Here is a 27,758-nt window from a genome sequence, read left to right on the forward strand (position 1 = left end):
CCCCCCAACTCCCGTCCCCCATGTCTTTGTCCGAAGTTGAGAGCAGGAGAGAAGCCGGTCCCTCCTGCTCAGGCCCATCAGTCCAAAATGGCAGGCCTTCCCCTCCCCGATGCTCGGTCAAGCCAATCAGAGCCTTAAGTTCCTCCCTCTGTATCCTGGGATACAGAAAAAGAAGCCTAAGACCCTGATTGGCTCTGATGCCTAAGGTCCATCACCAAGTTTCTTTATTCTTTGATGTACCATTATCAAACTGGTACTTAAACAGTTTACATTGGATTCAATGTATAAAAGTTAAAAAATAAAAGTTTTACAAAGCACCGAGAAGGCCTGCCATTTTGGGGGTGGGGTAGATTCCAGGGAGCATCAGGTGGCATGAGGGAATGGGCATCTCTCCTGCCTTTTATTGGGGGGGAAGGGAATGATTCAAGGGGGTGCAACTGGTGCAGGAGGGACTCCATTGGCAGGAGGGAATGGGCATCCCTCCTGCCATTTTCGCTGCTGCAGTGTGTGTGTGTGGGAGGGAGGAGACTACCTGGAAGGAGAGAGTGGGCAACCCTCCTGCCATTTTCACTGCTGCGGGTTGCTGAGGCAGAAGGGAGTGGCATTCCTCCTGTCTCTCGTGGGGTGGCTGTCATCATCGGGGGTATGGTGTTAATGGGGACAGATATTGTGCGTGGATAATATGCACATCTGTGTTCATTAAAAAGAACAAAAAATGTTTCCTGTCCTGAACAGCTGAGTAGCAGGAGGCTGCTTCGGGGCTTTCCCTGCTGGCTCTGCACATGTGTGAGAGTCACTCACAGTGATCCATCAGATGGGAGAGACGGGGATTACGGCGAACCTCTGCGCAAAGCATTTGCATGCAAACTTGTTTGTGCATCAATTGCTCTTTTGGAATTGGCCAAAAACCAGATTGTGGCAGACTCACGTGGTATCACCAACCCTTTATAGTGCATCTAGCTCTTAGTGCCGCCACTTAGGCAAGGCCCACCACAACAGTGGTAGTTATTTTCTTATCCTCCCCAAGATTAAGTGAGTGAGCCTGTGGTGCATGTAACTCCAGTGATTCCTTTTTTGTACTGTACACATTTTTGCTTGGTACCTAGGGAAGGGTATCACAAATCTGAATTGGATATTAAGCAAAGCCCATGTCACATTATCTCTTTTAGAAATTACAACAATGCTTTTTGAGAAATGCTTCATATGCAGCTGGGACTATTCCAAAGGGAAAGTTCATTATCAGTTTGCTTATGAAGCTATGGATAGATGTATTAAGCCATTTTAATTACGAAATGTTGTTGCATTCATTTTTAGAGCTCCTGCAATGGGTGTATAATGTCAAATGCTGGGTTGTGTTAATGACCTTTTAATCAAATTGGAAACTTGTCTTGGCTGCCTAGTACAGAACAGAGCGATTCTCCTTGGATTTAGGTGACTTTTTATAAATGGTCTTTTGCCTTCCAAAGCAGGCTGGAAGAATTTTATATTAGTCCTGAAAATGCTAAGATTATCTCCTGGGAGTGGGAAAGATGGGATGAAAACATTACAGAATCAGAACATTACTGGCATTTAGACTAAGCCATTTATTACCTCAGTGATTTCTCTTAATATAAATACCTACTCTGAAGAATATTATTATAAGTCACCAAAATTAGGCTTTAGGTGGCATGCAACACACAAAAGAGCTCTTTTACAAAGCTGTGATAAGCACGGTGGCCCTGATTCTATAGTCTGCCTAATATAGGCACCAATTCTTTAAAACTTAGGCATCCATTGTAGAATCATGCTTAGCATCTCTTAAGCGTACTCAGGTAGTGCTCAGCATTTTAACTTTTAGGTATCTCCAATATATGGTAGGTTTTTCTTCACTTAAAATTAGGCATGCTCTTCACAATTTTAGGCACTCAGATGAAATGAATGAATGCTCTTGAGTATACACACCCAGGACTGCAAAGTGTTATTCTATAAATGGCATTCTATGAGCGTCGGCGCTATTACCACCAAAGCCAGCACTATAAATCACACTAAGGTTTTTTAAAAGGGGTGAAAATTATGATAGTTTATTCTCATGCTACTTTAGGAAGAATAGATTTCTATAAATTAAACAGTTCCTTATTAGAAAATATACACATGAATTCAGTACATTAGACACTGTATATACTCAAATATAAACCGATCCAAAAATAAACCTAGGTAACCTTTTTTTCTCCTAAAAAGGGGAAAAAAAAAGATTATCTTGAATATAAACTGAGTGTTTATATTCAAGTGCCCTGCTCTTCAGGCTCTGTACTCAGCCTCCCTCCCTCCATGCCAGTTTCTGTACCCAGCCTCATTCGAGGTTAACTCAAACATAAACCGAGAGTTTATATTCAAGTGCCCTGCCAGCTCTGTACCCTGTCCCCTTGAAGACCTACCCTGGACCTGCTGTGAGCTCTGGTGGTCCAGCAGTAAGTTGGGACAGGAGGGATCCCTCCCACCTCCTGTCCCAGTCAATTCTGAAACATCATACCTCCCTCCTACCCTCCAGACCTCTAGAAAACCTACCTTGAAAGCCCTGGTGGTCCAGCGATGAAACAGGGCAGGCGCGATCTTCCTGCACCCCTACCCCATAAAGAGCTGCTATCTAAGATGGATGTATGAGCTCTTATGGCAACTGTGCGAGTTCCCATAGTCTCACAAGGTTGCCACGAGAACTTGCGGCAGCCATTTTAGGTATCAGCTCTATAAGGGGAAAGAGCATAGGAAGATCGCTCCTGCCCTGTTTCATCGCTGCACCACCAGGGCTTTCAAGGTCGGTTTGATAGAAGTCTGGGAGGTGAGAGGGAGGTGGAATGGAGGTGTGATGTTTCAGAATTGGCTGAGACAGGAGGCTGGAGGGATCCCTCCTGTCACAGCTCACCGCTGGACCACCAAGGCTTAAGGCTGGCCTGTGGGAGGCCTGCAACAGGTCCAGGAGGAGTCAGGTGAGTGCTGACTTGAATATAAACTGAAACCCCACATTTTTGGCCATTTTATTGACCCCAAAATCTCAGTTTATATTTGAGTATATACAGTAGATTGTGAGCCCACTGGGACAGATAGGGAAAAATGCTTGAGTATCTGAATGTAAACTGCTTAGACAACCTACATTGAAAGGTGGTATATAAATACTGTAACTAATAATAATAAAATAATTATAGTTTCAGAATAAAAAATCATGGGAATAGCTATAACCTTAGACAAAATGAAACTTAACATGTTACTAAAAAATATAGCTGCTCAGAATGCACTACCCATATTACTTAACTCAGTGGTCTCAAACTCAAATCATTTGCAGGGCCACATTTTGGATTTGTAGGTACTTGGAGGGCCGCAGAAAAAAGAGTTAATGTCTTATTAAAGAAATGACAATTGTGCATGAGGTAAAACTCTTTATAGTTTATAAATCTTTCCTTTAACTGTTAAAAGAAAGATTTATAAATATAGAGTTTTACCTCATGCAAAATTGTCATTTCTTTAATAAGACATTAACTCTTTTTTTCTGCAGCCCTCACAGTAAAAGTTTAACATCTTTCCTTTCTCAGAACTGACACATTAAAATCACTATATTGAAAATAAAATATTTTCCTACATTTGTTGTCTGCTGACTTCATTTTTCTATGCTTTTAACTATGTTTCCAGGGCCTTCTTGTCCTTTGACTGTTTTCCGCTCCGTCTTCACGTTCTGCCTTGCATCCATCTTTGGCATTAACTTAATATTCAATTTTCCCTTTTTTCTGCTTTCTTCTCAAAATCTACATTTCCGTGTCTTACCTTCCCTTCCCTTCCTAACTCTCTCTCCTTCCCTCCCTATTTCCATGGACTTACATCTCTCTCCTTCCCTCCTTCACCTCCAGTATAACATTTCTCCTTTCCTTCCTCCTTTCTGCCCCCTGTAGTCCATCTTCCTCCTTTCTGCCCCCTGCAGTGCCAGCATATACGACGGCAGTAGGCAGTTGCCCAGATTGTGGGATCGGGCTACCCAGTTGCAGTTGCCCAGATTGCAAGTCGGGTACAAAATAGCAGCAAGGGGGGCTGCATATGGCCCTTGGGCCACAGGTTTGAGACTGCTGACTTAACTAGTTCCTTATAACTGTGTCTCTCGTAACTGTGAGGTCCTATTGCTAAACTGTGGCAAAAACTGGCCTTAGTATTACCTTGCATGAGTTTTCCCACACACTAAGGCCATTTTTACCACAGCAGTAAAATGGCAAATTTTCCATTTTTTTATTAATGGCCATGTGCTCATGTTGCTAATTAGCATGCAGCCATAAAAATATACACACGCACACTGCATCAGCACTTGGGGGAAATTCTAAAAGAGGTACCTAGACTTAGGTGCCTAAATAAATAGGCATCTAAAGATAGGTGCCTAATTTAACCTCCCCCCCTGCTTTTACAAAGCCGTGGTAGAGGCTGCTACACAGCAAACACTTCAATACCCATTAAATCCCTATGTGAACATAAGAACTGCCATCTCCGGATCAGATCCATGGTCCATCGAGTCCGGCGATCCGCACACGCGGAGGCCCAGTCAGGTATACACCTGATGTAGTTTTAGTCACCCATATCCCTCTATGCCTCTCGTAAGGAGATGTGCATCTAATTTGCCTTTGAATCCCAGCACAGTGGATTCCTTAATAACCTCCTTTGGGAGAGCATTCCAGGCGTCTACCACTCGCTGCGTAAAGCAGAACTTCCTGACATTTGTCCTGGACTTGTCCCCCCTTAGCTTCAAACCATGTCCTCTTGTCCGTGTCGCGTTGGACAATGTAAATAATTTATTTTCCTGCTCTATTGTATCTAAGCCTTTCAGCATTTTGAACATCTCGATCATGTCCCCTCGCAGCCTCCTCTTCTCAAGGGAGAACAGTCCCAGTTTCTTGAGTCGTTCCTCATATTCCAAGTTCTCCATACTTCTTATTAGCTTCGTTGCTCGTCTCTGCACCCTCTCCAGCAGTTTTATATCCTTCTTTAGGTTGGGAGACCAATGTTGGACACAGTATTCTAAGTGTGGTCTGACCATTGCTCTATAAAGCGGCATTATGACTTTCTCCGATCTACTCGTGATTCCTTTCTTTATCATGCCTAACATTCTGTTTGCTTTCTTTGCCGCTGCCGCGCATTGTGCTGACGGCTTCAGGGTCCTATCTATCAGTACACCCAGGTCCTTTTCTTGTTCGCTCTTACCCAGAGTTGCGCCTGACATTCTATACTCGTGTTCCTTATTCTTACTACCTAAATGCATTACTTTGCATTTCTCCACGTTGAACTTCATCTGCCATTGCTCTGCCCATTTCTCTAACTGATACAAGTCGCTCTGGAGTTCCTCGCTATCCTCCTGCGATCTGATTGCCCGGCATAGCTTTGTGTTGTCTGCAAACTTAATGATCTCACTGGATATTCCGTCTTCCAGGTCATTGATATAAATATTAAATAGGATCGGCCCAAGCACTGAGCCCTGGGGCACACCACTAGTCACTTTCTCCCAGTCTGAGAACTTCCCATTTATGCCCACTCTCTGCTTTCTGTTTTCCAGCCATTTGCCTATCCACCTTTGTATATCTCCCTCTATTCCATGGCTTTGTAGTTTCCTGAGAAGTCTTTCATGTGGAACTTTGTCGAATGCTTTCTGGAAGTCCAAATATATTATGTCCACCGACATTCCACTATCAATTTGCTTGTTCACGGTCTCAAAAAATTGAAGTAAATTCGTTAAACATGATTTCCCTTTCCTGAACCCATGTTGACTGGGTTTCATCAAGTCGTGTGTATCTAGGTGCTGGACTATGCTATCCTTGATCAGTGCTTCAACCATCTTTCCAGGGACAGACGTAAGGCTCACAGGTCTGTAGTTGCCCGGTTCCACTCTCGATCCTTTTTTGAAAATTGGCGTGACATTCGCTATCTTCCAGTCCTCTGGTATCTGTCCAGTTCTGATTGTCAGATTGGCAAGTTTTTGCAATAGCTCTCCGATTTCAACCTTCAATTCCTTTAAAACTCTCGGGTGAATTCCATCCGGTCCAGGGGATTTGTCACTTTTAAGTTTGTCGATCTGGTAGTATATCTGGTCCAACTCCACTTCAACTGTGGTGAGGCTGTCTTCTATTACTCCACTAAACACTTTCACTGCTTCTGGTATTTTAGTGGTATCCTCCTCCGTAAAGACGGATGCAAAGAAGGAATTTAGTTTGTCTGCAATTTGTTTATCTTCCTTGATGTACCCTTTTCTTCCCTGGTCATCCAGGGGTCCCACCGCGTGAAAGCGATTACCACAGCTGCAGCTGCTACCATGGCTTTATAAAAGGAGCCCTTAAGTAGTAAATTGGTTTCAAAAAGGAGCATTAACAAATTCATAATTGAAAAAAATAAAAATAAATTTAATTGGGAGATAGGCGCCTTTCTTCTTAGGTGCGGTTCTATAAAAGATAGTTGTGCCTGTCGCATGGCAGCTAGTACCAAAATAGGCATGATTAGGGGGTGGAGAAAGATTTAGGCGCTGCTAGGCACAATTCTCTAAAGGACTTAGGCGCCTATAATGTAGGTCTTTAAAACCCTGGCCTGCATTACAGGCACCTAAATTTTAAGCTAGGCAATCCAAAGGACAATTCTGTAATGGACGCCTAAGTGTGACTGACATGTAATAGGCACCTTAATTTATAGAAATGTATTCTTCTTAAAGTAGCATGAGAAAAAACTAGCATCATTTTATTCCTTACATAAGAATGTTTGGCATTAATGGCATCGCTTCCCAGTGAGCCCAAAGCTACTAGAAAGAATATGTTTTTTAAATGCTTAATAAGTATGACAGATTATACATTTTGGTGGGTGAATGTGTGTACTACATACAGATACGAACGAATTAACGCAGAATGTAGGGGTTTTAGTGAGGTATTTAATAAAATTTGGAGCCCATTGACTAAATTTGTAAAAACATAATAATGTATTTTCATCATATCTCTTCTTTTCTTTGGTTTATTTATCTTTACACATCTAGGGGGGTGGGGGTTGGAGGGAGGTGAATAAATATTGATAGTGATATTTGGGTAACTTTATTATTTATTTGTAATGTATATTAGGATATAGTTTTATATACAGGAAAATGAAATTATTGAATGAAATTTATGTTACCTGTATAGATAATAGTGTAATATGTGGAATATCTTTTGTTCTTTCATTTGTATGACACTGTTTTTGATTAAAAATCAATAATGAATTAAAAAAAAAAAAAAAAGTATGACAGATTTCATTGTTCTAACAATAGCTAACTGTCCATTCATCAACACAGAACTTCACAGGTAGCTGGAAATATAAGGACAGTAACATTTTTAGGTGCCCATTACAGAATTGGCCCATAATGACACCTATTTTGTAGGTGGTGAGGTCTCACAGTGATCCTGTGCAAACCAGTTAATACACGTTAATGTGGACATGAAAACTAATTAGCGCAGGAATGCCCACTCTTTGCCCCCTAGCAAACACCCTCCACAAAAAAATTGGTTAGCACCCAGAGTAGTGTGCAGTAATTTGGCAGGATGCATGAGTGTATCCTGTGTACACCATTTTAAGCTGTGCTAGCTGTACATTAGTAAAAGGACCTCTATTTAATATTTTAGCACTGATTACATTGCTGTTTGTGCTGGTGTGTGATTTCTTAGTACACCCAGAAAGCCTCTGCTATGTCACAACTAACGCCACTTTCCTCTGGAATTGCCAGGACTGCTTGTGTCAGGAAAAGTCCTCTACTGAGCCTATTCTGAGAGAAGCCTACACTCCTGCTGTTTTGGGTTTTTTTTTCTTGTAATCTTGCTTAGAAATCAGACATGGCAAATTGATTTCCTTTTCAGGGAGAACAACTTCATTAAGGACTTCCCACAGCTGGCTGACGGGCTGATGGTCATTCCTCTTCCAGTGGAAGAACAGTGCCGCGGTGTCCTCTCAGAACCCTTGCCAGACCTTCAGCTGCTCACTGGTAAGAGTTTCTCTTTTGTTGTTGTCTAGACGGCTGCTGCTGCTGTTCTGTGGATTTCCTGTGGCAAAGAGAGATGCAGAAGGAGAGGATGCTGAAAATGGCAGTTGCCCGAAGGGCTTCCACATCAAGCAAGCTGATAAATGATGATAGTTTTCTTGATGGATGTTTGAAAACATTTCTCCAAACATTGAATTTTTGCTAGATGAATGCAATTATGAGAAATACTCAGCTGCTACTGTGATACTCTGTGCTGAAAAGATAAAATTGACCCTGAACTCTGGGGGATTGGAACGTGCTTTGACTGTTTGCCTGTGGTAATAAACAACCTTTTATTTAATTCTACATAATTTTAAGAACCTCAAACTCATTTTGCAATAGATGTGTGCAGACATGAGAGCCACAACATACAGGCTCAGCCCAAGACAATCCAATGCTCTAGATAAACCTTGTTCAGACGTGTTACCCCCTGAGGTGTCTCAAAGCCTTGCACCCCCCTCCCCCCTACACATCCTCTCTCAATCCTCATTGCACTCACTATTGCAGCTGCTGCTACACCACTCCCAACCAGATCCACCTGGCATGCTTTCCAGGTTCCATCCCCTCCAAATTTCTGTTTCAGAAGGGGAGGAATTCAGCTGGCCTGGAAGAAACAAATATTATTGGCCCTGTCCTTTTTTTCTTAAGAATGGTTTCATAAGGAACTTCCTCTCCGATGTCAGAATTGACATCGGGAAGAAGGTTTGTGGACCGGCACCTGGACCTTTTCATAAGGAACTTTCTCTCTGTTGTCAGAATTGACGGCACCTGGACCTTACTTTGCTTTAGTTGCGGCGGTCGGCAGCAGCGGCGGACCAGGGGGGGGGTTGAAGCAGCGCTTGGCAGCAGCAACAGGGCCCAGTCCGGAGAGGGGCAGGCTTCGGCGCTGGAGGGAGGGAGGCAGGAAGGCTGGCTGGCTTTAGCGCTGGAGGGAGGGAGGTAGGCTGGTTAGCTTCGGGGGATGGGGTGGAACAAAGGCTGGAAGGCAGTGAGGGGGGCATAAGAAGGAGCACTGGGGGCACTAAGGACATAGGAAGGAGCACTGGGGGCACTAAGGACATGGGAAGGAGGCACTGGGGCGCTAAGGACATATTTAGGGACACTAAGGACATAGGAAGGGGCACTAAGGACATGGGAAGGATGCACTGGGGGCACTAAGGACATAGGAAGAGGCACTAAGGACATAGAAAGGGGCACTGGGGGCACTAAATACATGGGAAGGGGGCACTAAGGACATAGGAAGGAGGCACTGGGGGCACTAAGGACATAGGAAGGGGCACTAAGGACATAGGAAGGATTGAGGGAATAGAAAGGGACAATTATTGTGCTTGAGTGCAGAAAGAAATAAAGAAATGAAAGAAAGGGTGCACAGTCAGAAGGAAACGCAACCAGAGACTCATGAAATCACCAGACAGCAAAGGTAGGAAAAATGATTTTATTTTCAATTTAGGGATCAAAATGTGTCTGTTTTGAGAATTTATATCTGCTGTCTATATTTTGCACTATATTTGTCTATTTTTCTATAGTTACTGAGGTGACATTGCGTATTTTAAAGTCATCTGCCTTGACATCTTTGAAACCTCCCCCCCAAAATATAAATGGGTATAGCGCGCTTTGTAGTTTTAAAAATTTTTATGGTTACCATTATGAATGAATAATATATTATGTGTACATGAAAAATGAATGGAAGAAATTGGGGGCGGGGCTAGGGCGGGATTGACAATTAATAGATGTACCGTTTTGATGAAAAAAATAAATGGTCACGTTAGTCATGGTACATGGGCTTGTCATGCCACTGGGGCTTGCGTGCATTTGTGAAGCTGAGAGCTAGGTCGGCGGTAGTTTCACTACCACCAGGGCCTTCCAAGATGGACAGGTTTCAGTGGAGATGTCAGACTAACAATGTACCACCCATCAGGGCAGAAGCAGATAGGCAGTGTTGGAAGCAGAAGATCGCATTTGATGTGACAACGGCAACAACAAATTTATACCCGATAATCTACTTCTCACACAAAAACTTGATGATTTTGATCAAGTCGCTAGGACTCAAACACCAGCCAATAGCACCTGACAAGCACTAACACTTGCTTACTACAGCTTAAATGGGTGTACCACATGGCAGGCATGAATGCACAAACCATCTGTTAAAAATAGTTGTATTTTTAAAATTTTTCTGCCTAAGGGATAGGTCTGGGGGCAGAGAGGGACATTTCTGTGGTAATCAATTAGCATGTGCTAACTGATTTCCAATGAATTAGCACACAAGCCCTTACTACCTATAGAATAGGTGGCTGTAAGGGCTTATGTGCTAGTCTTTGCTGCACTAAAAATGTCCTTAGCATGTGGAAAGACCTGCGTAAGGCCACTTTTAGGTGCAGCTTTTATAAGGACCTCATAGTGTGAGAAACCACCTAATCTAAGCTCAGTTGATCGCAGCAGAGGAATCCCTGATTAGCTGAGCCAGCAGGACTCCTCAAAACCGTGGCTTCAGGGAGTCCTGCAAGCTCAGCTGATCGGCGAGTCCCCTGCCACAATTAGTTGAACAAGCAGGGGAATTCCCGATTCCTCTCTCTTTCTTCCTCCCTCCCTTTGACCCACTAACTGATCCCCCCCTAGCACCCCTCCAAGGAGAGACCAAGCTTGAGCCCAACATCCCCACACACCTCCTTATACATTTGATAGAACTTCAGCAGGAGGGATACCCGCTTCCTCCTACCGGCAGTCCCACCTCATCAAAATGGCATGCCTACTCCTTCCCAGTGCACTCTGGGATACAGTGGGAGGGGCTTAAGGCTGATTGGCCCAGTCACCTAAGGCCCCTCCCTTAGGACTAGCCTTAGGCACCTGGGCCAATCAGGGCCTTAGGCCCCTTCCCAGTGCACCCTGGGATGCACTGGGAAGGGCCTAAAACTCATAGGCCCAGAATGCTCCAGTAAGGGGCCTAAGGCTCTGATTGGCCAATCTGAGTCTTAGGCCCCTCCCAGTGCATCCCAGGGTACATCGGAAAGGGGAATGGTAAGAGGTGTTTTAGAATTCCCCCCCCTAGGGAATATTTGTTAAAGCATGTTAGGAATTACAGTTAACATGAATTTTAGCATGTTAGCTACAAGGATTTAATATGGGAGCAGTTAACATTAACTGAGCTGTTTTCACATTAGCGTTGGTAACGAGGTCCACACCCCCATCATGCCTTCTCCCAGAAAAATTATTTATTGCAGAACATGATAATATGTTCATGCAGTAACCCTGTTAGTGCATGTTGAGGGCTTAATGCCCTGAGTTTGTATCTGAGGCAAGGGAGGGTAGGTGACCAGCCCAAGATCACAGAGATGCAGGAGCATTTGAATGTGGCATCCCTGGTTCTCAACCTACAGTTCTACCCTTAGGCAACTCTACTGGAGCTTTTATTGCCCTTCCATTCATATTTGACTGATTGTTCTCCAGTTTTTCTTGGTTTCTGTTTTTTTTTTCTCTGTATAGGTGATGTCAGGTACAGTGAAGCAATGGGTTATCCAATGGTCCAGCAATGGAGAGTTAGGAGCAATCTGTATAGAGTCAAACTCAGCTCTATCACATTGGCATCAGGTAAGGATGATTTCTTCTAATGCCCTATAATATTGTTTTAATTTTTCTTTTTTTCACTTTTGGTTTCCACCTGACCCTGTGACACCTTGAACTAAAGAATAATTTTACCTTCCTCTTCTCCTACCACATTCCCACACTGCAAATTGGCAATTGCCCTTCTTTTCTTAGAAAACTGAAATTAAAAACCTTTATACACAATAGAGAGAAACCAGGATTGCCCAGCTGACTTGCTATCAGTTCCTTACCTCGTCCTAAGATCAAGTCATTGCTGCTGGACTTGGTTATCATCCTTTCAGATACAGACCTCTTCTGGCAGTACATCACTATTTCTCAGATAGTAAACCCTCTGGAACAGAGAAACTCCTTAAAAACTTGGCATTTTGTCACAAATACCTGCAACAGTGAGCTGGTTCCTGCCTGAAAGGCAACGGTATTATTATTATTACATATTTTCTAAACTGCTATAAATTGTAAAAACAGAAGTAAGTGGTTTACAAACTAATAAAGTAAGGGAAAGAACACTGTTTATTTGAGGGGAAAGAAAACCAGAAGTCCAGAAAGATGCTAGGCTGTATGTAGAGAGGCTTAACCAGCAGAAGAATGGCGGTGTTGATGCCCCTGTACCGGTCACAGGTGAGGCTCCACTTGGAGTATTGTGTTCAGTTTTGGAGGCCATATTTGACCAAGGAAATAAGAAGACATGAAGCAGTCCAGAGGAAAGTGACAAAAATGGTTGGGGTTTGGGCCAAAAGAAGTATGAGGATAAAATAGAAGACCTCAACATGTAAACTCTGGAGGAGAGCAGGGACAGTGGTGATATGATACAGATATTTAAATAATAGGTAATAATATAGAGCCAAATCTTGTCCAGAGAAAGGAAATTGGTAAAACTAGAGGACATAAATTGAGGTTGAGGGGTGGTAGATGCCTGGAATGCCCTCTCAAGGGAGGTAGTAGAAAGGAAAAAGGTAACAGAATTCAAAAAAGGATGGGATGAGCACAGAGGATCTCTAATTAGAATATGAATGGACAGACTTCCACAGTCTGGATCCCACAAAAGAGATGGTTTGTATAGGCTGGAGTGAGCTTCGATGGCAACTCCAGTAGTTGGAACCTAAGGACAGTACCAGGTGGACTTCTAAGGTTTATGGCCCAAAAATAACTAAGAAAAAAAGACATTTTAATTTAATTATGAAATTGTAATGCATATAATTATAGGACATGTTCAGGTCTTTATCTGCTGTCATTTACTGTGTGTTTCTAAATGTTATGTACATAACACTGGTCAAAAAAAAAAAGTTTTTCTTTGCTACTGAGAACTTAAGAAGTGTTCTTAGATAATTTAATGATGCTGATTTCAGATTTGTAATTGAAATTCAGCTAGCAAGTCAGTTTTCTGAGATACACGTTACTGATTTTTTTAGACAGTGTGCCATATTGGCACAATATTGTGAGTATGAACTGTGTCCTACCAAACTTGTGTTAAGGAGTTACTCTGAAAACAAACATGAAGATAATAAGGATACATGTTACAGCATATATTTATGCCTCTCTAAACGCACACAAAAGTGATGTCAGCATGTTCAGAAATGTTTGAGATGCTTGCTTTTACGCTTGTACCATTTGGTATAAGGAAGCCAGGATGGTGTGACGTTCATGGAAAAAAAAGATATTGTGGTGTCCTTCTTTAAAAGATTCCATTGCTTCAGCCTTGAACCCAACAATTCTGGTTTCTTTTTTTATTTTTTTGTAATTTAAGTATTTTATTGATTTCAATATAATATCAAGTAAAACTTGTACAGAAAGCAAATTTAACCAAACATATTACAATCATATAAATCCATACTTAACAAATTAAATAGTTTACAAGAAAAACTATTATGGTGAAATCAACTCAAGTCCTCTTTAGATCCAAGAATTAGTTTGTGAGAAAAAACAAGAAAACAACCAAAAGAAGTAAAAAATATGCCTATAGATCAGGTTGGGAGTTACTATTTTCTTTTAGAGCTCAAGTTGAATTTTCTCCTTGTCCAGAGGGGACATAGCCAGAAAATTAATCAAATGTTGAGGCTCAAAGAATACATATTTAATGGAACGATAACAGACAATTCACTTACAAGGATGTCTTAGATAAAAGGTAGCCCCCAACGAGGTGACCCCCGGTTTCAAAAGAAGAAAATCATGTCTACGTTTTTGAGTTTCCCTTGAAACATCAGGGAACATTTGAATTTTACAACCAAGAAATTCCTTCTGTTTATTCTTGAAAAATAGTCTCAATAACCAAGATGTATCTATAGAAAGAGCTAGAGTAGCTACTAAGGTTGCAGGTGTTACCACTTCTTTGTCTGACTTCTCTAATATCTCAGTAATATTCAATATTTGTCCTCCAGTAGGAACAGGTTGCTGTTGATGCGACTTTTCACTGGGAAGATAATAGACTTGAGAAAATGGTGGAAGATTATCTTCCGTAACTCCCAGTATATCTATTTGATATCTCTTAAGCATATCTCTAGGTGTAATCGTAGTTATTCTTGGAAAGTTTATCAGTCGCAAGTTATTACTACGTGCGCCTGATTCTCTAATAGCTCCACTTTTTTTCTAAGATTTAAATTGTCTTTAATTATAGTTTCCTGGAGTTGTTTTACTGAAACCATATCCTGCTGAGTCTTTTGAAGTAGATTTTTTGAAGAAGTCATGTCCACTTTTAATTTTTCCAATTCTTCTGAATGGCAAATAAGTTTATTTTCAATCTTTTGGAAATTAGGACTAATTACTTTCCCAAAATTTGCCACCAAGTCCCAAAGGGCTTCTAGGGTCATCTCAGGAGGCCTATCCCCAAAAGAAGCTTGCACGGAAGTGCAGAGTCTCTCACCTTCCTTAAGGTATTCTGGTTTCTGTTCTCTCTGTTTCAATCCTCCAGCTGTTAAATTTCCCACGGTGTCTTCTCCGGAGATAATCCGAACCAGGATCTCCGTTCTCAAACAATTCTGCTGTCTACTTTGACAGTGACAAGTCTTTAACAAGATCATTAAGATCTTCTTGAGTTAGCGGGTGAGGTTGTTTTTCATCCACTTCAGGTTCATACAACTCCTCCATAGCAGCAGAGGCACATTCTTCATCTGAACTTTCAGAACATTGTGCTGCAGATGTGGAAAGAGGAATTGGAACTGAATTCTTTGAGTCATGAGGAACGGGTTTAATTGCTGACGGGCAATCAGGATACACAATTTTTGATTTATTCCTCTTTGTGAATCCCACAATTTTTGCCTTGCAAAAATAACAATCTGAATGATGATTTGTTGGTTCACGCCACAGGCATCTAATTCTGTTTCCCATTCAGCCACTGTGTTAATCTGGAATAGCAAACAATGCAGCACACATGAGGTGCCCACTCTTTATCTTGGCCGCCAACTTTACAGCCAAAATAATGCTTATAGCACTTTGAAGTCTGCTGGACAGATTCTTTTGCTGCCCTTGTGCAATAAATTGTCTGCAGACATAACAGAAATTATGAGGATGGTTAAGACAATCTCATCTGTTCATAATAATTATAATATCTTGGACAAAAACAAACAAGATATAAAAAGTCACAGGTAAAAAAAGCAGCACAATCACTTTTTAGAACAAACTTTCAAATTACTGGTATATGTGATCGATGAGCTGTCCTAAAATGCAATATTGTGTTACAGAAACAGTAAAATACCAATCTTCACGGTAGCGTTATTGACAAAAATGATATAAACACAAACTGAGGCATAACTTAAAAACAGGATGTGATAGACGAAAACTGTTTTCAGATTTAGAGTCAGCATGTGGCCCTTGTTAAGGTACAGGCAACAGAACTCCAGTGGTAAAATGGTTGTTGACCAGTGTAATTGATAGGTAAATGTTAGCCCATGAAGAAAGTTATTTGCATGGTCTATAATCTAATTATAGGGTAAAAATTTGAGCTGTACCGAATAGCATATTTTACTATTACTCCTACTACTACTTATTTCTATTGTGCTACCAGATGTGCCCAGCGCAGTACAGAGTCACGAAGAAGACAGTACCTGCTCGAATGAGCTTACAATCTAAACAGACAATACAGACAAACAGGATGCCATGGATGCAGTGGGATGGTTAATCCATCGGCTTGGTTGTTGGGCTGTGGAAGTAGGGTTATGGATTGAAGGCTATAGCAAAAAAGTGGGATTTCAGTTTGCTTTTAAACAAGGTAAGGGAAGGGGCTTGGCGGAGAAACTCGGGTAATTTATTCCAGGCATAGAGGGCAGCTAGATGAAAAGAACAAAGTCTGGAATTAGCAGTGGAGAAGAAGGGTACAGCTAAGAGCAGCGCAATGCGCCACAGCCTCTAGGAAAGCAAACAGAATGCTGGGTATCATTAAGAGGGGTATTACGACCAGGACGAAGGAAGTTATCATGCCGCTGTATCGTGCAATGGTACGGCCGCATCTGGAGTACTGTGTCCAGTACTGGTCGCCATACCTCAAGAAGGACATGGCGGTACTTGAGGGAGTACAAAGAAGAGCAACCAAACTGATAAAGGGAATGGAAAATCTCACATATACCGACAGATTGAAGCAGTTGGGACTTTTCTCCCTGGAGAAGCGAAGACTTAGAGGAGACATGATAGAAACCTTCAAGATCCTGAAGGGCATAGAAAAAGTAGACAGAGACAGATTTTTCAAATTAAGGGGCACCACAAGGGGGGCATTGGGGGAAATTGAAAGGGGACAGGTTTAGAACAAACGCTAGGAAGTACTTTTTCACTCAGAGGGTGGTAGATACATGGAACGCGCTTCCAGAGGCTGTTGTGGACAAGAAAACACTAAATGGATTCAAAGAAGGTTTGGATAGATTCCTAGAAGAAAAAGGGATTGGGGGGTACAGATAGGTATAGACCATTGCTCAGGCAATGGGCCTGATGGGCCGCCGCGGGAGCGGACCGCTGAGCAGGATGGACCTATGGTCTGCCTCAGCGGAGGCAACTTCTTATGTTCTTATCTGAGGAACGAAGTTCTATGGGAGATGTATAAGGAGAGAAAAGAAAAGAGAGATATTGAGGAGCAGCAGAATGAACACACTTTTAGGTCAACAATAAGAGCTTGAGCTGTATACGAAAGCAGATAGAGGGCCAGTGAAGTGATTCAAGGAGAGGGGTGACATGAGTGTAGCGGATTGGTAGAAGATGAGTCATGCAGCAGAGTTTCGCACAGATTGCAGGGAGGAGAGGCGTCACTGAGGGAGACCAGTTAGAAGTAGATTGCGGTAATCTAGGCATGAAGTTACAAAAGAGTGAACAAGGATCTGGGTAGTGTGCTCAGAGATGAAAGGGCGAAGTTTGGAGTTGTAGAGATAGAAGCTAAATACAAATCATGAAAACTATTATTATTTGGCTAAATATGAATGGGCATTGAGTTTTAACATAACAAAGAAGCAATGTGAAATCAGAGATCAAGTGTTTGGTTTGGGTATTTTTTTCCCAGTAGGATTTAGCGCAGTAAAGCCCTGAATTATTCATATTTGAATTAAAATCACTATTTGGCAGAATACAAATAATATTTTCGGGGCACTATATGGGGCTTAATTGAACTGGATATGAATATTCAGTACAGGACTAGTAGACATAGGAAAATTAGATGGAACATAGTGGGGAGGGTTGGGGGTTTAGAACAACAATGTTTAGTGGTCAACACACAGGTGTGTGTGTGTGTGGGGGGGGGAACTCTGCCATTCATTTAAGAATGAAGGAATCTGCCATCCAGTTAAGAATAAAGGAATCTGTATAATGTGTATGCATTGTTGAATATAATACAACTGGGTAATTGAATAAATTGAATATTGTTCCAAAGGAAATGTAGCACAAACAGCAAACAAGGAACAATAATAGTTATTAATACAGTTTTAAAAATGGCGTTTAGAATCCAAAAGTAGAGTAAAATAACTCAGCATAGGGAAAAACCCTATTTAGTTTCAATGCCGCTGGGTCACCGCTGCAGAGACATTGAAACTAAATCTGTTTACTTATGTTAGCTTTTCACAAAACTTTGGACTTTGGACTTTATTTTCACATTATGGAGATTTAAGAATTACTTATGAATCTATGAAGTTATTTAAAAATCATTTATTCTAACAAGATGGTGCAATGATTGATTCTATGAAAGTTTATAAAAGGGTTTTTCCCTATGCTGAGTTATTTTACTCTACTTTTGGATTCTAAACGCCATTTTTAAAACTGTATTAATAACTATTATTGTTCCTTGTTTGCTGTTTGTGCATTGTTGAATAAACATGTTTTTAAAGTCAGTTTTGAATAGTTGTAGCAACAATTGTAGTCCAAGGTGCTGTGGTGTTATAGCTTTAGACTGAGAAAATGGAGCATTGAATATGATTGTGAACAATTTCCCTGAACTAAGGTACAAGCAGGCATTTATGCTGTGATGATCTAAATGTTCTAGACAGACAATAGGAGCTTAAGAAACAGGAAAGAAGGTTTGATCTTGAATGCAGAAGTATGTAGACTCTTGTAAGTAAATGAACTGAAAAGAAAAGAAAGCACATTTGGCTAGTTTCTTATTTTAAGTTTATTAAAATTTGACGAAACACTAATCATAAATTCTAAGGGGCTCATAATAATAATAATAAGAAAAACAACTAAAAAGTGGCCTAAATGGGTACTTGGATGATCAAAAAGCCTGATCATCCAGGTACCCATAATCAAAGCTGGTTTTAGATGTATCTAAATCCAGCTTAGGCTTTTCCCCTGCCTCTAAATGCACAGAGAGAAAAGAGGCGTGTTTAGAGGAGGGGAAAGGGCGGGCGGAGGGCGGGAGGTGGGCCGACCTACACCTAGGTGTACAGAAGGTATAACCAAACGTTTTGACAGGTTGCCTAGCCGGCACTTATACCTGTTTTGACTTGGTCTAAGTCAAAACGTATAAGTGCCGAAAAAGGGGCCGCTGAGCTGATCGTTGCAACTCAGCGGCCCCAGCAACCTGCCTATTGCTGCAGGTTGCTGGGGCCTCTAAGCGTTTAACAATTAAAAAATTAAAATGGGGCACAATTAACATACTTGTTAATGACAAGACATAACTTACATGAAAACAAAAGGATGGTAGGGGAAATACAATTTTAAAAAGAAAAGAGTATAATTAAGGTTAAAAACAAGAGGGCAATGGGAGAAATCATATCAGTGTTGAATGTGATTAATACAGAAATTGGCAAGGGTGTACCCAGCAATCATTTAGCATTCATATGCATCTTTAAAGAGAAAGGGGGTAATAATCAAAAAAAAAAAAAAAACCATCTAAAAAGTGTCCAAAATGGCTACTTGGACGATCAAAAAGCCTGATCGTCCAAGTACCCATAACCAAAGCTGGTTTTTAGACGTATCTAAAACCAACTTAGGCCTTTCCCCTGCCTCTAAACGCACAGAGAGAAAAGAGGTGTGTTTAGAAGAGGGGAAAGGGCGGGCAGTGGGCGGGAGCCGTACAACAGGTATAACCAATACAGTTTAGTCGGCACTTAGACCTTTTTCACTTAGACGAAATAAAACCAGGTCTAAGTGCCGAAAAAGGGCCGCTGAGCTGATGGCCGTTGGCGCCATCAGTTCAGCGGCCCGGCAACCTAACCATCGCGGCAGGAGAGATGCCTCATCTCCCCTACCGCGATGCCATCACTCCCCCCCCAAACACAACATCGAGGCAAGAGGGAGCCCAAGCCCTCTTGCCCTGCGGCAGCCACGACCCCCCCCCCCCCGATAACATCGGGGCAAGAGGGAGCCCAAGCCCTCTTGCCACAGGCACCCGCGGCACCCTGACTCGTTCGGGCCAGGAGGGAGCCCAAGCCCTCCTGGCCCAGGCGACCCCCCACCCCCACTACAGTACGGGCAGGTGGGATCCCAGGCCCTCCTGCCCTAGACGCACCCCCCTCGCCCCCAACGTCCGCCCCCCCCAAGAACCTCCGATCAGCCCCCCCAGCCAACCTGCAACCCCCCCGGCTGACCCCACCCCCCCTTCCCCGTACCTATTTTAGGTTGGCTGGACAGACGGGTGCCAAGCCCGTCCGTCCGGCATGCGGCTCAACGAAGAATGGGGCTGGATTGGCCCAGGGGCACCAAAGTCCCGCCTCCTGGTGGGGCCTAAGGCGCCTGGGCCAATCAGAATAGGCCCGAGTGGGGGGGGAGTCGCGGTTTGACATGGCAGGAGGGCTTGGGCACCCTCCTGTCTGGATCGTTGTGGGGGGTGGGGGGGAGGATTCTGTAACCAGTATTGTTTTTGACAGACACCGGTTACAGAATCCAGCTTTTAGGCGAAGGACTGGCTCCTCCTTCGCCTAAAAGCCCTTCTGTTGGACGTTTTTGGCTTAGGCGTGTTTTTTTTCATTATGGTTAAAAAGTGTAGACGTGCTGTGGGGGTACTTTTAGACGTAGTGGAGATTGGGCATTTAGGCAGAGTAAGGCCATAATCAAAACATGGACGTATGTTATGGACACTTTCCCTGCTTCTGGGTTGAACGTTTAGGGACTTAGGCCAAAAGGGGACTTAGACGTTTTTTTTTTTATTTTGCCCCTCCACATGTTTAAGGTTTCCCTTAAATTTATCTAAATTTTGCTCAGACCTTAAATGTGAAGGTAACTTTTTTATGGATCTTGGACAGACTAAAGCTTTATAGTGCAGGAACTATTTCTTACATATCTGTAATGTAATGTAATTTATTTCTTATATACCGCTACATCCGTTAGGTTCTAAGCGGTTTACAGAAAATACAGTTCTACATATATCTAATAGCATTATACAAATTATTAACCTTATGTACAAATTATGTAACCTTATGTACAAATTATAGTAACCTTATGTACTATTTAGGTACACTAAGGGCTCCTTTTACTAAGGTGCGCTAGGGTTTTTAGCGCGCGCTGAAGATTAGCGCACGCAAAACTGCGCAATAGACGAAAATACTAACGCAAGCTCTATGGAGACGTTAGCGTTTAGCACGGCACTGTAGCACGCGCTACTTCGCATGCTAATGCCCTAATGCACCTTAGTAAAAGGAGCCCTAAGTATTGCCTTATCCCCGGAGGACCTACAAGCTATTTGCATCTGAGGCCATGAAGGATAAGGTAAGTTGTTTTAAGATCACAAGCATCAATAAAATTTGAACCCTGGCTTCCCTGGCTCTCAACACACTGCTCTATCCACTAGATGACCACTTCTTAAAGCTGTGGAAGCTTGTTGCTCACTTCTCATCCTATGTGAACTTTTTTTCTCTAAAAAAATATTTATTTTAACATTTTCTTTTCAGCTGGTTGTGTCATGACACATGGTATTATTGCTGAAAACTACCATATATACAATATGTGAATATTAATGGAGACCCCCATTTTTCCTCCCAAAAGGAGGAAATATGGTTGACTTGAATATAAGTCGGGCGGCTTAATATTTAAGTTCCCTCCCCTGTCAGGCTCTGCACCCAGCCCCCTCTCTGCCTGGCACTACATCTAGCCCCCTTCCCTTCCTTCTCTGTCAGGCTCTGCACCAAGAACCCTCCCTGCCAGGCATTACACACAGCCCCCTTCCCTCCCTCCTAAGCATGCCACCCTGTCTCCCTCCCTGCCCTGTCCATCATACCTCCTCTGCCGCTGGAATCCCTGGTGGTCTAGAGGTGTATCGGGCAGGAGTGAGCTTTCCACACTCCTGTCCCGCTACTATCCTGGTCAGTCAGTTGGTCGCTGCTATGAGTTCTGGCTTCAGCCGCTGAGCGGTACAGAGAAGGAGCACATGATAGTGCTGCTCAGTGCTAAGTGGCTTTCTGAATGGCTCCCACAAATTCTTGTGAGAATTTGCAGGAGCCATTCAGGAAGCCACTCAGCGCCAAAGTGCGCTCCTGCTCAGTACCGCTCAGCTGCTGAAGTCGGAACTCGTGGCAGCGACCGACCGGGTTAGCAGCAGAGCAGGAATAAGGAAAGCTCTCTCCTGCCCTCTACATCTCTGGACCACCAGGGATTGCAGCAGCACAGAAGGTACGATAGACAGGGCAGGGAGAAGGTCCAGGTGCAGAGCCTGGCGGCCCGGAGACCTGCAATAAGTCTGGTAGGGAATTGGGTGGGCACTGGCCCAAATATAAACCAGGACCCCATATTTGGGCCCCAAAATCCTGGTTTATATTCAAATATATATGGTAAATAAAACTGAGCAGAATAGATATACCTTAAGTCAGTGGTCTCCACTGCATAGCACCCGAAGTCCTCCATTGCAACTATCAAACAGTTGGCCGAAATGTTCTTCAAATCCTGTAAATATGTTAATTTCAGTCTTGATATAGTAACTGCAAACAGTCTCTTAAGTGTGTTAGGTGTCTCATTTATGGAATTTGCTACTGTTGACAATCCAAAGTGAGCTTTTAAGATATATCCTTGAAGTGTTGTAGAATCAATATTAGTATTAATTTTTAATGTTTAATACCCAGTCTGAACAAGCAGGTCGAGTTTACAAAGTTAGTACTATGTGTATGCTTGAAATCTATTGGTAGCCCTCACAGCTATCTTATATTCACACCGTGGCCTTTTACATTAAAAATGTTGGCAATCAGCCTTACATTCTTATCTATTGTCATATTCTTTCAGGAAAGACGTGGAGGGGCATAATTAAAAAAAACAAACGTCTAAGTCCCCTTTTGGCCTAAGGCCCTAAACGTTCAAAGTAGTAGCAGGGAAAATGTCCATTCTCAAAAAAAAGTCCAAAAGGAGGGTTTTTAAAATTTTTTATAATGGCTTGCCTCTACGTTCAGCTGTTTAAATGCCCAGACCACCACTACATCTAAACTTACACCATATAATCAACCCAAAAAAAAGCCTAAGTCCCAAACGCCCAAAACAAGGGCTCTTAGGCGAAGGAGGGGCCGGTCCTTCGCCTAAGAGCTGGATTCTGTAACCGGTGTCTGTCAAAAAGAACACCAGTTACAGAATCCCCCCCCCCCAGCAATGATTGGGGCAGGAGGGAGCCCAAGCCCTCCTGCCCCGGCGACTATCTAAACCCCCGACAACAATCGAGGCAGGAGGGAGCCCAAGCCCTGCTGCCCCGGCGTAGGCCGACACTCCCAAAAGCAATCAGAGCAGGAGGGAGCCCAAGCTCTCCTGCCCCGGCGCAAACCCCTACCCCCACCCCCACTAAAATATGGGCAGGAGGGATCCCAGGCCCTCCTGCCCTCGGCGCACCTGTGGGCGGTGTTTGAGGCGACTGGGCCAATCAGGCCCTAAGGCCCGCCATTCAACGGATGGCGGGCCTGCCGGATGGACGGGCTTGGGACCCGTCCATCCGGCCAACTTTCTGAAGGTACGAGGTAGGGTGGGGGGTGGGGTCGGTAGGGGGTCTTGGGGTCGGCAAGTGGGGGGGGCCGATCGGCAGTTCAGGGGGGGCAATTGTGTGTTTGGGGGGGTTCTCCGAGGGTAGGAGGGCCTGGGATCCCTCCTGCCCGTAGCTTAGTGGGGGTGGGGGGTTTCGCCAGGGCAGGAGGGCTTGGGCTCCTTCCTGCCTTGATCGTTGTTGGGGATGTCGGCCTTTGCCGGGGCAGGAGGGCTTGAGCTCCCTCCTGCCATGATCATTGTCGGGGTGGGGGTTTAGGTAGTCGCCGGGGAAGGAGGGTTTGGGCTCCCTCCTGCCTGATCATTAGTGGTGGTGGTAGGCAGGTTGCCGGGGCCGCTGAGCTCATCACGGCAGCGCGATCAGCTCAGTGGCCCCTTTTTCGATATTTATACTGGTTTTGACTTGGTCTAAGTCAAAACATATAAGTACCAACTAGGCAACCTGCCTAAATCTTTGGTTATACCTGCTGTACGACTAAGTGTAGGTCGGCCCACCTCCCACCCTTTCCCCTTCTCCAAAAACGCCTCTTTTCACTCTATGTGTTTAGAGGCAGGGGAAAGGCCTAAGCTGGTTAGATACATCTAAAACCAGCTTTGGTTATGGGTACTTGGATGATCAGGCTTTTTGATTGTCCAAATACCCATTTAGGCCACTTTTTAGATGTTTTTTTTTTTTATTATGAGCCCATAGGCTATTGCATATTTGTGCTTCTCTACACTCCATGGGTTAAACAAAGCTTTAAGTGATGTATTTGTGTGACTTTGATCTTGTACAGGTTTTGCTACTATATTGAAAACGTTAAATAAGGAAAGCAGCCGGGAGGAGCTCCTGACTATTCTGCAACAGTACGGGTCCCATTATATAGCTGAAGCACTGTATGGATCCGAGCTCACCTGCACCATTCACTTTCCCAGCAAGAAGGTCCAGCAACAGCTCTGGCTCCAGTATCAGAAAGGTAAGTCAGCTGAGAACCAAAATCCATTGATAACAGATGCTGTAAATTGCTACAGGTTGGCCTCTGAATATCATATTGTGCAGCAGACCTTGAAGGGTTATGTCTCAGATTTTTTTTTTTTGGCAAAGGGCATTAGTTCTGAAAGTGATTGCATGCACCATAATAACCCGTAGTCAATGTACTGAAGATAAAAGTGCCATTTCTGCTAAGACTTCTACATGGCCATGATGTGAATTCAACTGCCCATTACTAATCCTTGTAGTGTTCGGCTCCTGGAGAGCTGTAGGTGATTTGGGGAGGTTCATATAAATGTGACATAATTGAGCTGTCTTGGAATTGCTCCATTTTTATAGCTGTGGCAATGACGCTATTTAAAGGAAGTGTGTTAAATCAATAGCAGACTCATTCCGGTGCCCTATAAATAACGACACATCATTAAACCCAGCAATAAACTTCAGGACTTCGAAGTCATACAATTAGGTTATGTTTATAAAAATTATCACTGCAGCCTTGCACAAGCCAGCTTGTTTCCTTCTGCCAAAAGGCAGAATATTCCGGAATATTCATCCTCCTTATGCGAAAGCATTCGACAATGCAACATTCTCACTGGGGTCATCAGGTAACATTCTGAAAGTGACATTTGTTTCCCTACCTTCCCTTCTGTGTTATTGAACCACAGCTAAAATTATAATTCTATTTGTTAAATAATTCCTTATTATTCCTGTTGATCTTCACCCCATTGCCCCTTTGCTGCCTTACTGGGTGACTAGGAATCCTTTTTTTTGTGACTAGGAATCCTTAACTATTCAGAGATTGCAATGGCTTGTATGGAAAAGTGAGCCCATTAGAGGGACATTTGTTATTTGGAAGGGATGCCTCTGCTAGCCATCCTAGGTATCTCGATCTCTTCTCCTCTACCATTACTTGAACCAGATTCTGATGACAAAAATAATTGTGTACCATCTCTTGTCAAACCCCTTCCATCTACCTCTATACCCTCTCAGTCATATTTCAAGCACACAACAGTCATTAACATGCCAGACCCCTGGTGCAAGCTCCCAAGTCTAGCTTCAATAATGAATGGGTGAGAATGGGATTTGATATACTGCCTTTCTGTGGTTACATATTATATATAGTACTTATTTTGTATCTGGGGCAGTAGAGGATTAAGTGGCATGCACGAATACAGAATGTCCAGGGCGGTACTTGGAGAGACCTCCCAGGAAAGAGACTTGGAAGTTCTGATCGACAAGTCGATGAAGCCGTCCATGCAATGTGCGGCTGCGGCGAAAAGGGCGAACAGAATACTAGGAATGATAAAGAAGGGGATCACAAACAGATCAGAGAAGATTATCATGCCATGGTACACCCATACTGGGCCATGGTACACCCTCACCTGGAGTACTATGTCCAGCACTGGTCGCCATACATGAAGAAGGACAAGGTACTACTCGAAAGGGTCCAGAGAAGAGCGACCAAAATGGTTAAAGGGCTGGAGGAGTTGCCATACAGTGAGAGATTGGAGAAACTGGGCCTTTTCTCCCTCGAACAGAGGAGATTGATAGGGAACATGATCGAAACATTCAAGGTACTAAAGGGAATAGACTTAGTAGATAAGGACAGGTTGTTTACCCTCTCCAAGGTAGGGAGAACGAGAGGGCACTCTCTAAAGTTGAAAGGGGATAGATTCCATACAAACATAAGGAAGTTCTTCTTCACCCAGAGAATGGTAGACAACTGGAACGCTCTTCCGGAGTCTGTTATAGGGGGAAACACCCTCCAGGGATTCAAGACGAAGTTAGACAAGTTCCTGCTGAACCGGAACATAGGCAGGCAGAGCTAGTCTCAATTATGGCGCTGGTCTTTGACCAGAGGGCCGCCACGTGAGCGGACTGCTGGGCACGATGGACCACTGGTCTGACCCAGCAGCGGCAATTCTTATGTTCTTATGCCCGCAGTCACAAGGTGCTGCAGTGGAACTTGAACCTGGTTCCCCTGATTCTTAGGCCACTATACTAACCATTAGGCTACTCAGCCACTCTAAGTAGGGTTACCAGACATCCGGATTTACCTAGACATGTCCTCTTTTTAGTGGGCATGTCTGTGCGTCCAGGCAGCTTTTTAAAACCCGGCACTTTGTCCAGATTTTAAAAGCAGATCATATCGGGAGGGGCATGCGCGGATGCCCTCCCAGCCGAGATGAGCAGGCTGAGGAGAGCGGGGCTAGTGGGTCAGGCGTGGGCATAATGGGGTAGGTCTATGGGTCTGGATTTTACATACGTAAAATCTGGTAACCCTAACTCTAAGGGATTCTAAGATAACAATGCACAGAACTGTTGAAACATTCACAGTTGATTAATTTAGAGGAGCACTCGAAAAGGAAAAAAAAAAAAGTACATGAGAGCCCTGAGTATTTAAACTTTACTGCTGTAATGCAATCCAGTGTGAGAAACTAGTGCTCTCCATTAGATTGTTAAAGTTGTGTTGAAGAAAGGGTGGTCAAACACCAGGTAAAACTGAGAACTGAGCCCGGACTGTTATTGAGAAAGCAATCAGAGAATGGGAAGGGGGACCAAGAAGAAATGGATGGAGTGTTGGCGGGGCTATGGGTAGAGTGTGGGCAGGGTAATGTGTCCTCTTTTTTATCTTCACAAATATGCTAATCCTACCAAACACTCCAGGCAGCAGACCACATCCTAATAAAGTATGCTGGAAACCTTTACCTGCCTTTCCTCCAGGACCCCAACTGACTTCCTTTCCCAAAGAGGATTTGGGGAATATAGTTGCCTTTCTACTCTCTGTCCTGGGAGACTGGCAGACCTTTTGATGGTCTAGTGCAGGAGTAGGTAATTCCGGTCCTTGAGAGCCAGAGCTAGGTCAGGTTTTCAGGATATCCACAATGAATATGTATGAGATGGATTTGCATGCACTGCCTCCTTGAGATACAAATTTATCTCATGCATATTTATTATGGATATCCTGAAAACCTGACATGGCTCCGGCTCTCGAGGACTGGAATTGCCTACCCATGGTCTAGTGCAAATGATATTAGTCTCTGTTGATTTGGTCAAGAACAAGACTCAGAAGTTTTTATCAATCCTGGCTATCCCTGTCTGTGTACTGGGATTTCCTTCCAAACTGTTCCTTTTCTGGTTACAGTAATGTTTTATCTAATTTCATGCTCACTTTATTAGGTGCTTGAAGATTAAATATGTCTGTGACAGGAGGATTCTTTAATTATATATGGCTGCAAAAGCAAAAATTTCACTGCAAAACAAAAACACCACACAAGCCAAGAAAGCTAGCTTATTACTTAAGCGAAAGAAAAGCTAGCTTTCTTGGCTTGTGTGGTGCTTTTGTTTTAGAGTGATATTTTTAAATTTTTATATTATACTTCCCTCCATTCCTCCCTGTTTGTTGTGGTTGGCTGCAAAAGCATACACACAAAAAATTTAAAGCTCTGTGTGGGCACAGAGAGATGAGATTCACTTTTTCTTTATGGCTTTGGGTGGGCTTAGCTGTCTTTATGGCTTTGGGTGGGCTTAGCTGTCTACCAGTGAGGAACAGAATCCTTAATCCAACTGGTGCATTTATTAATTGCCTTTCCTATGTATATTCTGACACAACTAAGCAGGGCTGCCCAAGTCCGGTCCTGGAGATCTACTGGCAGGAACAGAATCCTTAATCCAACTGGTGCATTTATTAATTGCCTTTCCTATGTATATTCTGACAGAACTAAGCAGGGCTGCCCAAGTCCGGTCCTCGAGATCTACTGGCAGGCCAGGTTTTCAGCATATCCACAATGAATATGCATGAGAAAGATTTGC

General features: G+C 43.3%; 1 protein-coding gene across 9 annotated transcripts in view; it reads left to right on the top strand.

The window, feature by feature from the left end:
* ASTN2 (astrotactin 2) overlaps nt 1–27,758 on the top strand; it is a 1,902,914-nt gene that overhangs the window by 1,438,115 nt on the left and 437,041 nt on the right. For all 9 annotated transcript variants that reach the window (XM_033961675.1, XM_033961676.1, XM_033961677.1 and 6 more), the window contains 3 exons: nt 7,866–7,990; nt 11,507–11,611; nt 23,752–23,931. In XM_033961675.1, the coding sequence (XP_033817566.1) occupies nt 7,866–7,990; nt 11,507–11,611; nt 23,752–23,931 (410 nt within the window). The remainder of the gene's footprint in view (nt 1–7,865; nt 7,991–11,506; nt 11,612–23,751; nt 23,932–27,758) is intronic.

This window comes from Geotrypetes seraphini, chromosome 10, assembly GCF_902459505.1.
Source record: "Geotrypetes seraphini chromosome 10, aGeoSer1.1, whole genome shotgun sequence".
In the NCBI taxonomy this organism is placed as follows: domain Eukaryota; kingdom Metazoa; phylum Chordata; class Amphibia; order Gymnophiona; family Dermophiidae; genus Geotrypetes; species Geotrypetes seraphini.